Below are 16,002 nucleotides of genomic sequence, written 5' to 3'. Positions count from 1 at the left end.
CTCTGTCATAGGTTGCCGACTTGGAACGGCTAGAACGCTAATTAAAATTCTCCTTGCATGAAATTCATCACATGCACAGAACTCCTGCACACAAGGCCTATAAATTACTACCAGTAATAATAATTACTTATTTATAGTGCAACGGTAACCAGGATTCCCAATCACAGACAAGGATCCTACTGTGCTAGATGCTGTACAAATGGAAAAAAAGAGATGGTGGCAGTCCCAAAGAGATTATAATCTACGTACAACCCAAGAAACAAGAAGTTAATACAGTACAGTTAGCCAGTGGGCCAGGGGCACAAAAGGAAATAATGAGGCAATCCCAGTCAGTACAACAGACAACAATCTCACTTTATTAAGAGCCTAACCATTGTCAAGTTTTTTGTAGTCATCCTTGCAAAGACGAGTCTTATGAACAAATCTGAGGGGCAAATTGGTAGCACAGTATAAATTTACAAGAAAGAAGTTCCATTTACATCTCCAGTCCACAAATGGAATGTAGAGAGTTAAAATTAATGCCTTGCATATATTTCAAATGTTTGATTGATAGGGGCCATTGTATCGTTCTTTGGAACCTATTAGAATAGCTCCAAAAAAAATTTTTTTTTCCTAGAGGTGTTCAAAAGTTTTATGATTGTACAGTTTTCTGTCAACACATGCTCTTTTGATGGAATCAAAATATTGCAATATTGCATGGGATAATAAAACTAAACAATTTACACTTATACAGTTTATGATGAAAACTGCCAATTACCAATTAAAAATATCAATTACAAATGAGCAATTGTAATATCAATAATCCATTCTCAAAAAGAGACTTACCAATTAGAATATGAATTTCAAAATGAATCAGTAAGTTATAAAATAAAAATATTGAAATATAAAGCGATGCATGAGCTGTTAAATAACAAAAATCAAAGTAAATAAAATGTGACTGGTACATTACATTATTGCTGTCATTTAGAGGTATTATGATATCCTTTTTTACATTAAACTATTTCACACTTATCAAAACTAAATATTTCAAGAATGTCGAAGTAAAATGGCATTTCAATTTTTTTCTAAATAAAATCTCAACATTTCATTTGGCCAGAAATTGCAAAATTTTAATTTTTTCTTCATGAAGAAACTCCTCCCTGAAATTTTGGAATTTTCTGAAGATGAGAATACCAGATTCTACCTAGCCCTATATTTTCTGTGATACTCTTCTGAACCAGTCCCCTGTAGCTCAGTAGTAGACTCCTTATTTACCACACAATGAGACCTGGGTTTGATTCCCAGATGCTTATATAGCTATAGCTATGGAGGTACCAAACATCTGGACTCAGTCTCATCTTCTGATTCTGTCTCAGTGGCCTAATGGAAGGTCTGAATAGCCTCCACTCCTCCAAAGATTCCTGCTCAGGCATATGCATCAAAGGTCTGGGTGACCCACATGCATATACCATAATCCAGGAGGATTAATGGTTGCTACCACCATTCTTCTGAACCACTCAGTCTTTTATTTGCTCCCTGGTGCTCTGTATAGTAGGGAAGTGGGTGTATTTATCAGTTAGTTACATTTCAAGATGTAGCACAATGCAAGTCAGAGGTGTGTGCATGCTAGTGCACAGGAGCCTGTGGGAATCCAGAAATATAACAGTGTTTGCCTCTGGGTTGTCACTGTTGCTCCCTCTCCTCCAGCTCTTGTCTATTTTATTTTAGTATTGGGAGTTATCTGCAGATATCAACAGTTTTGAATAGATCCTTATTTTTTGTCTTAGTTCATGTCAAATCTGACAATCTTGTCATAGTCTCTCATTCAGAAACAAGTTTCCAACTCTATGTTCAGTTTATCAGAGTAACTCTCAGGGATTATAGACTCCTTTCATAAGGGCAGCATTAGCACAAAAAGCCAACTGAATTACAGCTGATTATATCTCTTTTTGCCTCTGATGATCAGGTACCACAATCCCAAGAATGTGACAGTGAGCCAAATTGTATGCAAACATAAACCTATTCATTATGTTTATACCTTTTCTTTTGTAGTCAGCCAGTGAACAATCACAATTTCCTTCTTGTATTATAAAACATACTTAAACTTTCATTTAAAATGCATCTTTTCCGATAGATTTCCCTTCCTTTCAGTGTCCCTCTAATCTTGAAACATAAAGAAATCCCTTGCATATTTTGTAATCGACTCTCTCTTGGCTGCACTTCATGCCTTTGAAAACTGAAGATTTATGACACAGCAAAGACCAGCTAAGTGAAACATTATAAAGCACAAACCTTAGTTCTGTAGTAGAGAAACACCAAATTAATATTAAATGTGCAGAATGTGAAAAGATGTTAAATTGTATAGGTTAGATATAGCTTTCACAATCAATTTATATACTATTGCCACTATAAATGTACTGCTGAACCAAGGGCTCATGTTCAGTATCCCCGGTGCTAAAAAGGGCCAGTGTTGTTAGGCACTAGTATAAATTATTTCCCTTGTGTGTTTCCATGAACACCCATTGGCTAGCTTCTATTTTACATGCTTTATGTATGGTTAATCATTTTGATACCTCTAATACTTCAGAGCAAGCTAAAAAAAAATGGTCATTTTACGTATGAAGCATGAGTGCTCGCTTTCCAGCTGGTGTCAGAAGTCAGAAATTCAAAATATGTCTTGGGGCATGTTGCCCTTGAACATTTTTCTGACGCATCTGGTAGACAAGCAAACAGATGTTTTGTTTTTAATTACAGAACTGGATTCTTAAGAATACTAGGCAGGGAGCTCCTAAGTAATGACCGAACACAGTATGTACATGTATGTTCTATATCACACTGATTTTTTGTTCTGATGTATATATTCTTCTTAACTGGAATTTCCATATTAGCAAACTCAGAAGTCTGACTGGGAAAGAAAAAGAAAGAAATCTGTGCCATTTTATGATACCTGGTACATATCATAGTAAGATGCAAAAATCTCACAACCCATGATTTTAAAATAAAAATAATTTAAGCAGGTGGAGAATAAATCCTGGAAATAATGACTTTTCCTTCTTTCACCACCAATCATAAAGGCCTTTACAAATGAAAGCCAAATGATCCACTGCCCCTCAGCATGACGACAATCCACTAAATTGAACTCTGCATCCTCCCCTCCAATTTGTAATTGATAATTAAAAAAAAGTAGAAATCAGATTTATGTTATTAACTTAGGTGAGCAACAGGGATATCATCCTTCCGTGTTCGAAGTGTCTTCTGCAAGTGGTTCAGCTCTCTACAAAGCACAGAAGTCAATTCTAACCAAGACTGATTACTGGGTAACTGCTGCCAACAGAATTTAGGAAACCAAATGTTAAAAAATACAAATTAATGTAAAGTAACAACCTAAAGGAAGCAAAAGCAAACACATCAGAAGCGTAAAATAAACAAATGCACAAAACAGAATTAAACTGACTCAACCTACCAGGGAGAAATGAAATAAACAGGTTTTTTGCTTTGTGTGCTTTGTGGCCATAAGCCATCAAACCCAAGTCCACCAAACCCAGAAACAAGGGTTGGAAAAAATCTTGCTCCTAGCCCTGGGTAGTTCAGCCACACAACAATAACTGGAAGAACTTCAGAATCCATCCGGTTGTGCTGATCACAATGAACTATAACTAATTCTAAAAGCATTAGATTTAAACTGGTCTGTTAGCGTGTCACCCAGTCCAGCCCTCTACTCCACAGGGTCAATGGAATCATTTAACGTTTTTTTTTTAAACTCTTTATGAGTGTCTGAATACAACACCAGTGACATATCAATCTGCACTTAAATGACTAAGTAGTTCTTTATACATACAATGGTGGCTTTGATCTCCAGATGCCACTCTTACAGTAAAAATATCCTTTTTCTTGTCTGTTAGTATGGCACCTGTGAATGCCATTTTCTAAGTAACAGTGGGGGCATCTACACATGCACTTTACTGTGGAGTTGACTAATTGGCATCACTGTCTGCACATGCAGCACTATTAGGTTGGAGTAAAGTAATTAACTCTGCCACAATGTACATGTAGATGGTGACCAGGGCTGACTGGGGCACAAGGATGCTATAATGCAGAGCTAGCCAGCAGGCAGCCCCCCAGTATAGCACCCTCATGTCCCAGCCAGCCCCTCTGGAGCACAGTGAGCTGAAATGGAGCAGGTGAGGAGAGGATCTGCACACAACTTGGCTAAGGTCATCAGGGATAAGTCTGATCCAATCTGATAAATATATCAACCACTCAGTGTTGTGGTGCAGTAGTCCAGTGACCTACCAATATTACATTACAGTGTAAAATGGTCCATTTGATTTTATTCCGTTAAACTTTTTAAAGAAACAAACTAAGGACTAATTTGGTAACTGCCAATATGAAAGCAAATCACAGGATATTAATAATGAACTCCCACTTGCATTCAAATCTTCCCTTTAAAAAAAATATATTCATGCTCGCTAACAAGATCGTTAGACTTCTTTACTCCTAAAATTTCTCTCAATAAAAGACATCACCGAAAAACCCTTGTTTCTTGCATGACAGTTTGGCAGCACTTATCCCTAGAAAAATCTTCCCCTGACCAAAAAGATTTGCCAATTCCCTCCATCCCGTTCTGCAGCCCTCACTGCTATTTCAGTTCTCAGTCCAGTGCCAGACTTAGGCTTAAGCTACTTACACTGCAGTTTAGGGCCTCATAGTATGAGGGGCCTCTAAGTAAGAAAAAAACCCTGTCTCAATATCAAGTTTTATAATAATCAGTTGGTAAATAAAGGAGATAAAGGCGATATGGGCAAATGAGTCTCTAAATATGGCAATCAGGACTCGTAGTAGAGATATCTTTTATTAGACCAACAAGGTTTTTGCAAAAAAAAATTCTTTAATTGCACACTTTCTCTAAATATGGACATTTTCATTCTAATATGACAAAAATATACATACATTGGATTATTTTTATCATATGGGACATCTTTAAATGGACATAGTTATGGCCTCTGCATGTCATAATCCGGCACTGCCTCAGTCACTCCTTAGCATTAACTAAGGATGGTGCAGAAGAGTTCAGTTTTGTCATGTGTGAAAGGCTGATGATTACCATTGTGCACCTGGTTGGGATCACAAAGCTCGCTGTCACTAATGACCTGGACAAAAGCGATTCCTAGGCTTGACCCTCTGAAGAAACTGGTAAAACACTTTTTTTCCTCTCAGGCAGGACTCCCATTAAAGCAATGAGTCTAATGCCTACGCAAGGACCTAAGGATTCGGTCCTATGGATCTAATCAAACACTGAAAATATACCCGCAATGCTGCAAGATGAGAATCTGCTCCCTTCCAGAAACAAAATACTGCTGGGAGTGTCCACATGTACCCAAAAAGAGAATGTGGCCCATGGTTTTTAACTAACAAGAAGACTTAAAATGTGTTGAGGAAGGAATTACTATTTTTGGGTTGTTTCCTGGTCACTAGCAAAATAATTTAGCACATTGGTGATTTTCACAGTTACCTGGAATTCAGCTTTAATAACCAGACTCTAAAAGCCTATTAGAGAGTTAGGCAGAAGGGCAGGTTTCAGAAACGGCATTCTTCCATGCACTGCTGGCCTTCAAAAGAAATATTTACATAATATTACTATTTGCTCAAACAGAAAAGGTCAAATAGGGAGACAGGGGGCTGATCTGGCTCCTAGGAATGCCGACAGCAACACTGCCACTGAACAATTGCAGGAGCGGACTCCTCAGATACTTACATAACTCTCCTTCATAGTCTTATACACACACATAATGGAATACTTATTTCAGTTAATGAAACAGATTTTAGGAAGAGGGGAAAAGCACCTGGCTCAATGTGCTTGCTTCACCTTTGGTTGATCTTAATAATTGTCTTTGATCTCTATACCAAATATCTCAGTCTCGCTCTCCAGTTGCAATGATTATTGTCACAATCATTATTGTTACAATAATACCTGCAGGCCATAGTAAGATTAGGATCTCTAGGCAAATATACTGTAAGAGACAGAACCGGCCCAAAATAGACTACCGTCTAATTTAATACAAAATGTAACAAGTGGGTGTACCTAGCAAAAGAACAGAAATGATGGGGAAAGGAACAGGACACCAGTGATAGGAAATGTTGTTAAAGATGAACTGTATATACAGGCAAATCCTTCAAAGTAAATAATCCCTTTAATTCACTTACAGCCTTTTCTTCTTTCCCTTCAGAATTTTTTTTGTCTAAAATATTTCTGCCCAAATTCTATATTTACTCCTACTTTCTAATCTTAAGGTCTCATCTTTTGGTTTCTGAACATGCCATGCTACAGATATTTTTCCTATTATAACCGTTTATAATTGTGAAAACATCTTTTAAGTCATCTCAAAGAGTGTTAATAATCAAATAATTAAAAACACAGATATGGTTTTAAAAAACCCCTACCAGTCCATAAAGTATCAAGAGCCTGGATTCATGAAGTTGTTACTTATGAGAAAATGTTGCGGGGACAGTTTGGTGTGGCATATGAAATGCCGTAAAAGCAAACCAGATGTGTCGACTTACATTTCTCCTTTTCAGCGTTATATTAAATTTAATATATTTCAAGAGTGCCAGATGTTCAGTCCTACAGACTGAAATTCCCTTATCTGCCTAAAGTACACAACACGGGTAACACCAGCATGCCTAAATCTCAACCTCGTAGGATCATCTAGCTTGTCCCTGATGTCCTACTGTTTTGTCTTGTCTTCGAAGACGGCCAAGGAGGGAGCTTTTCGAAACATATATGTCCCAGCACCACCCTTTAGACTCTACTCACTTCACCAAATAAGTCTGAAGCCATTAGACAGTAACATTTAGACAGTAACAACATTCAGTTTACAATACATGCAAGATTCAAAAAAATGACAAAGAATTGAAAGACTCCAAATCCCATTAGCGCTCCCTTAAGAAATGCAGCCCTCCCAAGACACTTTAAAGATGAAATGATGAATATAATACAAAAGAATAAAAAATGTTAAGGGGAGGGAAAATGTGCTCCTGCTTTACTACTTATCTAAAGACTCTAAACATAAAGCATAAACCTATCCTGACTTGCCAAAAGAAAACTTGGACAACATGAGAGAGCCAAAGCAGTAAGAGTGGAATGAAAGAACCAGGGTCTGTCCCGCTGAGACACACAGGAGGAAAGAGGGCCAGTACCAAAGCATTTCAGAAGAGTCATTATTTCTCCTTCAGAAAGACTCACGTCTCCTTGGTATCTGCTGCTAACCACCAGGTCAAGAAGAAGGAACCTCACCGTTCTGCCAAAGTGGTTGACACATTAGATGGGTCCCTCATCCAATCTTAAGGAGAAAGCTAGGAGGTTATTTTACTTGCCTCAGAGTCAGAGAAGAAATTCCCTGCACAATCCATTCTTTGGTATTTTGTGCAATGCCAGGAAGAATGTTAACCTAAAGAGCTAATAATCAAACCTTGCTTGTAACTACTGTCATACTATATCAAGTGTGACCATTAAAGGGGACTTGCTTGTTGGAGTGCAAAATCGGTGAGCGGTTCTCCTAGAAAATGTTTTAACAACTGTGACTCTTTCATCACTTGAAAAAAAACGGTATATAATTTGTTCATATTAGTTCCTATCACAACTCTGATTATTTACTCATCTGTTATCTTTTCCTGTCCAGAAGTAAATGAAAAGAAATAGCAGATCACAATCAATAGGTAGCCAGTGGCAAACATCTCATCTAAATGACAAATAATGTCAGCAGTAACTAAACTGCACAACATCAGAAGGAAGGCACATCTTCTTCCTGGGTACTTGAACTTTTAAAAATTAGGATCCAACAGAATGGTAGGTAAGAGAGGCAATTTAACCATCAAACTAATAATAGGTTTCAAAGAACTACCATAAAGTAATTAAGTATTAAATACCCTTGACACTACTGGGATCCAGTCCTATTCTCCTGCCCAAAAGTATTCCTCATTCACATGATTAGTTCCCTTGTAAGGGTCACATGTGTGAGAAAGGACTTTGCAGTATTGGACCATACAGCTAAAAAGTTGGGTTGTCCACTGACAGAAAGCAGGAGAGAAAGGGCTTAATTCAGCTCTCTTGACTTTCTGCTGACTTAGATGGGAGGAAAGATGGGGAGAGAATCAAGCCTAAAATAACCACTCTCCACTTAACTCTCAACATTGGCACAACATGCACGAGTTAGCCTCACTTTATCTCAGGAATTTCCTTCCTTTCCCCCCATTTTTGTCACCTTTTTTTATGTAATACATTTAAACACATTTAACATTTGTAATAGCTGCTGCATTGCCAAAAAAAATTAAGCAGTCTTTTTTTAATCAACAAAAAATGCAGAGCAAAGTCAACCACCAAGGCAAGGACAATGCTTATCTGAATGGAGAACCTGTCTGCCCATTTTAAACCTTGACCTCACCATGTCAACAAGGGTGACAGGTTAGATGCAGCAACCTGACGGCTAGTGCCTGGACTGAAACCACAACCTCATTTTTTAGGTTACACCAAACAGCAGTGACGTGGGCTAGATTTGAACCAGCAACCACAATGGATATAATCTAGAGAGCCCACTGGTTATCCTGTCATCCACCCAATCACTTTAGGATTACCTGGATTACAGTGGGTATGTAACTGTACAGCACGTAACTAACACCTAACTACCAGTGTGATGGTACAAAAGTTTTTACCTTCTTCATACAGACTTTTTATTTCCTTCTTTGAGGAAGCTGTAACCTGATGGCAGTACCAAAAGAGAAATTACTTTTCGTGAATTCCCATGCATAAGATATATAAAATTTCCTCATGACTTGTTTTCTGGGGTTTGCATTAAAAAAAAGGGACACCCACGGAGCTAGTAACACATTAGAAAGTTATCCCTTTCTTAAAACATTTTCATTAAAGTGAACCCTCTTTTAACTGGGTGAGAAAGACCGGCGTTCAAATTGGCTGGAAGCACTTTTACTCCAACAAATGCACTTCGCTTTCATTTCTTCCAGCACCTTCATCAGCTGTTTGTTCCACTGGCCAAGGAGATGGGCACGCTGAAGATTTTTTTTTTCAATCTGAAATTTAAGCTTAGCCAGTTGCTAAAAGCGTATGGACCTGGCTGGCCCCATGTTCCTAGCCCCGGGGCAGCGAGCATGCTGGAAACAGATGCACAAGTCATTTAAAGAGAAGTTAAAAAAAAAAAAAAAGGAAAAGGCAGGAAAGCTCCGAGCAAGGGCTCCACGGGCTTCTGGTTGGTGCAGAAGGGCCAGCATGGCATCTCCTGTGAGGCGCATGCAGCTGGGGCTAAGTGTGAGGAAGACTTGTGGCTTCCTAGACCTGAAGTGGTGGAGGCTGCAAGCCAAAAGGGGGGTGGGGGTTGCCCCTGGTCAGACCCAGCTGCCTCTGCCTTCCAGCATCCCCTCTCTGCCCAGGGCCCAGCCCGCCTCGTGTCCCGCCTGTGAGCCGGGCCAGAAGAGGAAAGCCCTCGGGGCTGAGGCAGCGGCTCCTCCTGGGCGCTGCCGCCCGGGCCTGCCCTCCCTCGGGGGCGCCGGCTCCTCACCTCATGTCCCCGTAGGCGCCCGCGTAGCCCTCCATCCACGGCGTCAGCTCGGTCTTGATGCAGGCGGGCGGCGCGGGGTAGGGCACCCGGCCCACCATCCCGCCCGGGTACCACACGTCGGGGGGGAAGTCGGCTCCCTCCTGGCCCGCCGGCGCCTGGCCCCGCGCGTAGCCGAAGGGGCCGGGGGGCGTCTCGGCCACGGGCGCGTAGTGCTGCCCGTCGTCGGCGAAGAAGGAGGTCCAGGCGGGGCCCGCGCCGGGGCAGTGCGGCGCCAGCCCGGCCACGTCCCCGCTGTAGCGGCACGGCGCGCCCCAAGCGCTGCCCGCGCCGTAGTCCAGCGGGCTCTCCAGCTTGATGCGCGCGTGCGGTGCCAGCGCCAGCTGGAAGTTGTAGTAGTCGCGGCCCTGCGCCTCGTCCGCGCCCTTGTAGAGCGGCACGTCGAGGGCCAGCGCGCCCTCGGCGCCCGCCTTGTAGCCGCCGGGGGGGCTGGCGCCCGCCTCGGCCTCCAGCAGCGCGGGCGCGGGCGGCGGCTTGGCGCAGTCGGGGCGCTGCGAGGCGCCGGGCAGCGCGAACATGCAGTCCTCCCGCGGCACCTCCAGTCCGTCCACGGCCAGCCCCATGGAGGCCGACACGGCTTTGCACAGCTCCTTGGCGCTGTCCCCGAGGAAGTCCGCCTTGGCCGCCTCGGCCTGCAGCACGCCCGCCTCGCACAGCAGCTCCTTCAGCTCGCCCTGGAACGCGGAGCCCATGAGCGGCAGCCCCGGCGCGGGCGCGGGCGCGGGGGGCGCGGGCCCGGGGGAGGCGGCGGCCGCGCCCTCGGGCTTGGCCGGCGGCGGGAAGGGCGGCGAGCCGGGGCTGTGCGGGCCCCGCGCGGGGCGGCTGGGGCCGGGCTCGTCGCGCGGCGCCGGGCTCTGCAGCGCCTCGCACACGCTCTGGAAGAGGCTCTGGAAGGCGCCGCGGAAGGCCCGGGCGGGCGCGCGGGGGTACACCCTGCCCACGCCGACCTGCACCTCCATGCGCGCGGGTCGTGCCCCGGGCGGCGCTAGCGGTGGCGCGGGCCCATGGCGGCGGCGGCGGCGGCGGGATGCGCGGCGCGGCTCGGGCTCAGGAGCGCCGGCAGGTGCCGTCCAGCCCGGACCTTCGCGGGGACTGGAGCGCGGCGCCCGCCTTTTAACGCTGTGATCTGTAGCCTGGAGACAAGAGGCCGGCTCGCGGGGGCGGGGGCGGCGGGAGCCCGCCCCGCGCTGCAGGCCGCGGCCAGGGGCTCGGCCCCGCGCAACCCGGCACCTCGCGGCGGGGCGGCCGGGAGGGGTTTGCCTCCTGCTCGCCCTGTCGCCTTGCAGGGCGGCGTGCCGCGGAGTCGGGCCGGGCCGGGCCGGGCCGGGGGCTCCGGCCGCGCTCGGCGCTTCCCCCGCGCGACGCCTCAGCGCGCTTGTCCCAGCTGCAACTTTCCCCGGCGCCGCAGTGCGCCGCGCCGGTCTCCCCTGCCCCCCCGGGGCCTTGACGCCCGCTCCCCTCCCCCTGCTCGGAGCGGGGAGCTGGACACACGCCGCTCAGCTGCAGCCAGTTGCTTTCCGCCTGGCTCCCCGGCCTCGGCGAGCCGAGCTGGCAGGCGGCTCCGGGCTGAGCAGCGCGGCGGCAGCAGGAGGGGCGTCAATCAAAGCGGCCTCTGCGCTTCTCGGCCACCCCGGCCCCTCGCCTTGCACTCACACACACGTGCCCAAACCTCCCCCCAGATAGCTCTTTCACACACGTGCCCAGATCACGCAGCCGAGATCTCCCCCTGCCAGGTATCTTTCACACACGTGCCCAGATCTCTCTCTCTCTCACACACACGCTGACCTAGATCTCTCCTAGGCGCACATTCCCAGATCTCTGTCTCACACACAAGTGCCCACACCATGTGCAGCTCCATTCACAACCAGTCTCTCGCAGAGGACATAGTCCATGCAAAACCTGTAAAAAAGCCAGTGACCGGGCTTGCAAATGCAGACAGGCAGCAGACACCCCCCGAGCCCATGCCCCCTCAGTAGGCACCAGCGCGTAGGTCTAAGACTGTGAAATTCAGCATGGGTGCTAGACGCATGGTGAGGGACAAGGGTGCTTGACTGGAACTCTGCCTGTGTGAATTCATCTCTAGAGATGCTCCTACGTATGTGGCCACCTATATGCACATCCCTGTCCTTCAGCTCACCCACATTTACATTGGCTTGTACCATAACCCTGCACAAACCCAATTGTAAATGAAGCACCCCGAAGAAGGGAAACCAAATCTTTTTGCGCAGAAACTCTTGCTCTGGGAGCCAGGTGAATGGAAAAAGGCAGGAAAGGTGTTGGCAGCAAAGCAGAAGGGAGCAGGTAGCATGGGGTACAGCCCCTCACCCTGCTCATCTTCCTCCTACATTACACTTCTTTACTGTGGATAAGCTCATTTCCTGCCACCTACAGGAATTTCCTAGTTGCAATTTAGAGAGCGTGGAAAAGTCTGCGTGAACCTTCTTAAGTCCATTTTCATCAAAATATGTTCCCCGAAATACTCCCATCAGCCTTATTATTTTGGTTTTCTTCCTACCTTGAACATCTAAGCACAATTCACAGCCACAGAAAAAGTGTATGTTGTGCAGTTATCAAAGGAGTTTGCCTCTCTCTCCTTCCCCCTCATGGTCTTGGTGTCATCTTAAACATAGCACAGGTACTAATCCAGGCCCAAGCACCTGTTTTTCAGTCTCTCTCCCTGGCAAAATTAAAAAACAAATACCCAGTAATCATAAATAATGTAGGACCTACCAAAAACAGTACTTGAGCTCCCCTCACTGGTTCCCAAGCTGCAGATTCCTAACCATTTTTCTCATTTCCTAGCAGGCACCATTCCCAATGGTGTGCATATCCCGAATGATATAATTGCGGAATTGAGATATGGAAGAAAGAATCTTACTCATTTCAACTCCACCACAGATGCAATCTGAGCCAAATGGAAAAAGAGCGGAGGCAGTCAGGGAAGAAGAATCATGTTCAGAGGAGAAACAGGATAAAAATAAAAACGGAAATGCATGCAAATAACAATGCAATGGCCTTTCTATGCAAATCATGTCTCCTCACAGGGCAACTGATGGATGAGAGGAGATGCATATGGTAAGGATGCCCTCCCAGAATCCCACCTATCTCATTGCCCCTGAAAGTACCACCTTACATGGAAGTGGCTTGATGGGAAAACATAATGCACAGAAAAAGAGAGTGCAGTTTGTGCTGCTACGGGGTCTGGCCTAATTTCTTTTGCCATTTGGTGCCTAGCAGGGAGACGTGCCTTACTTAAGGGGGAGAAGGAAGCAGGAGCGGAACCAGTAGGATTTAGGATCTGGAATTCCTGAATCAGTAACTGATCAGTAGCATCACGCAGAAGAAGCATAGCTAAAGCATGAAGAAAGCTAAAGCTAAAATGGGAAAATAGAGAGAAATGTGGTGCAACGTGAGAAGATCCTAGTTCCAAGAAAACAGATACTTGAAAACCAAAATGATCCTGCCAAAATAGCTGGAAATGGGCCTGACTCAAGCCTCCGGGGACATCCTAGAGGTGCTTTTTCCTAGAGATGGAAATGAACAGAATGTGTTGTGCAATCCAGAAAGTCCCCAAAATTGATTGAGAATGTAGCACTACCCCTAGAAGTGAAAATGAACTGCCGCTAAGGGAATGAGAGAAGCTAGAACAAGGTGTTCTTTTAGAATATGCACAAGAGATCAGGAAAGGAAAACAAATGTTTATAAATCCAAATGTCCACTGAAATGTTTCAGCATGTCCCACATACAGAGGGGAAGACAAAACTGGAAAAGGCCCTGGTATTTTTAGGAAGCATTGAAAAATTGGAAATACAAGTTTACCTGCAACAACATATGTGCGTTTTGAAAAGCTTGTTTAAAGCTATAATCGTATTTTGGGTGTGGTAAGTGCCATCAGCCTGCAGAACTCTAAGCCTTTGTCCAAACATGAGCGCGTGAAGCCACGGTGGGAGCATCTACACATTCATTAATGCACTTTTGGTAACACACATTCAATTTAGTACCTCCATTGTGAGGTACTAGTAAAAAGTGAATTTAACTAAAAGTTATTTTAATGTGCATTAGTGAAAGTGCACAGTTTTTTGTAACACTTTAGTGCTAATTAAAATAGACTAATAAGCATTGAAGTGTAGTAGACATACCCAGTGTCCCTATTTTGACAGGTGAAATTGCCTGCACCCGGGAAGTTAAGAGGCAACCAAATAAAGACTGATTCATGGTCAGTGTATACCACCCTAAGCCACCTTTAAACTGTAGAGAAATCCACCCTAAAATATTTTTTTCTGTGGCCAGCCACAGGATTCAAGTCCACGGAGATGACTGGTCACTGCATCTTGACCGCAACACATTGACCACTCTGGTAACAGCCAGGTATGCCAGGTAAAAGATGCACACTCTGAAAAATAGTAAAGGCTGTGCTCCTGTATAAATGACACCATGAAACAGATTGGAAAGAGGACTGACTGGAGATACAGTGAAATATCTCTGAATAAACAGGGAATTTTCCATTTTAAACAGAGATGAGTTTATTCACGGTGCAGCCAAAAAGTCTAGTTTTCAGAAAGTGTGAGCCATCGAGCAAATAGCACTACCCCCAAAGAGGTAATAGCCTTACTTTGCACAGGCTGAAAAACTATATGATCTGAGAACTCAGTGCAAGTGAGACTCTTTTATTATGTGTGACTACTGATTTTTGAAGGTCTGGATCTGGTTTCTCATATTCTTTTTCCATGTGTATGTCTACTGTATTTTGGCTTGCTTGTACTTGTTATGCTTCTGTGGATCTTCTTATGGATCCCATATCAATTTACAAAAATTGGTTCAAACACCATTAAATCTATACATGCCACTTCTTTTTTCAGCAAATTGTAGCTTTCCCACTGTGTCTGTAAGCTGTTAATCCAATCAGCCTCATATGAAGAGAGGGTACAGGGAGAAAAGCATTCTGAAAAACTGTACTGCAGTCACAGCCTGGAGGGCCAGAACTTAGTTTGGCTTACTATCTGTACACAAAAAATGTAATATTAGAAGCAATCTGAAGTTAAATTTTCAGATGACACTGGAGAAGTCAGCTCTTTCTTCCTGAAGAAACGTCTTGTGATCAGTTTGCAGGTTTCCATTTAAAATCGTTAATGTATTATTTGTGTGTCTGTAAGCGTGTGTTTACATCTAAGGGCTTATTTTTTTTATATTTTCTTAATTATTTACTGACAAAGCCAAATATTTACTGCTACACATTTAAGATGTACCAAGAGTATTTAGTTTGTGTTTCTAAGTACTAAAATGTAACTTTGTTTTCAGTTTTGTTGCACTGTTTATATTATATCTAAGGGTAATCCTTTGAATAAAATTACTTTTCATTATTTATAAGCATAGTAGGCTATTAGTATCCCCTTAAATTCTCAGATTTATCATTTAATATAGCAGAATGTGCATATTTGTGAAAAGGAGAGTAAAAATTATACAAATGCATAATTTTACTGAAAATTAAATAACCTGCGGTTTTTTTATAGTGAATTGGAAAATAGGCAAAAATGCAATCTTGCATATGGTTCTCATAAATGTATCTGTGGTTTTCTGTTGAATAGTGTTGAAAACCTAGAGAAACTTATTGCTCAAAGGGGGGGGGGGTGCCTGTTTGAAATCTTAGAATCTAATTGATTAATGCATTTGCTACAGAATTTTCCAAGTTACCGTGAAAAAAACAACAACCTAGAATTATTGCCTCAGAGTTACTAAAATAGTTTTCCTTAATGCTTCACTGGCAGTTCTGTTTTACATTCAAATTTTATTGTTTTTATAAAATAGCTTTTCATTTTCAGATAGTACTACAATCTGATTTAGCAAAATTGGTAGGATTTGTGGTAAGGGTATAAAGCATTTTACCATCTCTTTCACATGAACCCAAACATGCACTTTGTCCACTAATTTAATATAAACTCATAGTTTTACTAACAGCATAGTAAAATTAAATAGCTTTGATAACAATTTAATAGGGAAAAAGGAAACATGGTTGTTGTTCACACAAATAGATTTCTTTTAAAGTTGGTCTGTTTCTTCTATAGAATACTGCTGAAAAAGAACCAAGAATTTGGAGTGTTTGTGCGTGTTATCATAGCTTGGAATTAGGAAAGGGACTGGAGAAGCTGGGAGAAGGGTGGGGTATGGGAGGAAGATGATGTTACAGGACGGTCTTCCTATCAGTGATTCAGGCAATAAATAAGTCATTTTCTCCATGCAATATGCAGATTAGTTTAAAACAGGTCTCTGTTAACAACAGAAACCTGCTGCCTGATGATCAGTGACCCAGCATCACTCAAGATACAAGAAATAAAACAGGTGCCTCTGAAGGAGACTTTTCTTAGGGACTTGGGACAGTTTAAACAACTGATGTCTGCCA

The 16,002-nt window shown here is 43.6% G+C and overlaps 1 protein-coding gene across 1 annotated transcript in view; it reads right to left on the bottom strand.

Annotated features, from left to right (window-relative positions):
- AR (androgen receptor) overlaps positions 1–10,692 on the bottom strand; it is a 106,236-nt gene extending 95,544 nt beyond the window's left edge. Inside the window, exon 1 of the mRNA XM_090059919.1 lies at positions 9,549–10,692. Within this exon, the coding sequence (XP_089916045.1) occupies positions 9,549–10,564 (1,016 nt within the window). The 5' untranslated portion in view covers positions 10,565–10,692. The remainder of the gene's footprint in view (positions 1–9,548) is intronic.
- Positions 10,693–16,002: the final 5,310 nt, after the last annotated feature.

This window comes from Crocodylus siamensis, chromosome 8 (assembly GCF_052110815.1).
Source record: "Crocodylus siamensis isolate JL-2025a chromosome 8, ASM5211081v1, whole genome shotgun sequence".
NCBI lineage: Eukaryota > Metazoa > Chordata > Crocodylia > Crocodylidae > Crocodylus > Crocodylus siamensis.
This window is presented reverse-complemented; position numbering and strand designations above follow the sequence as displayed.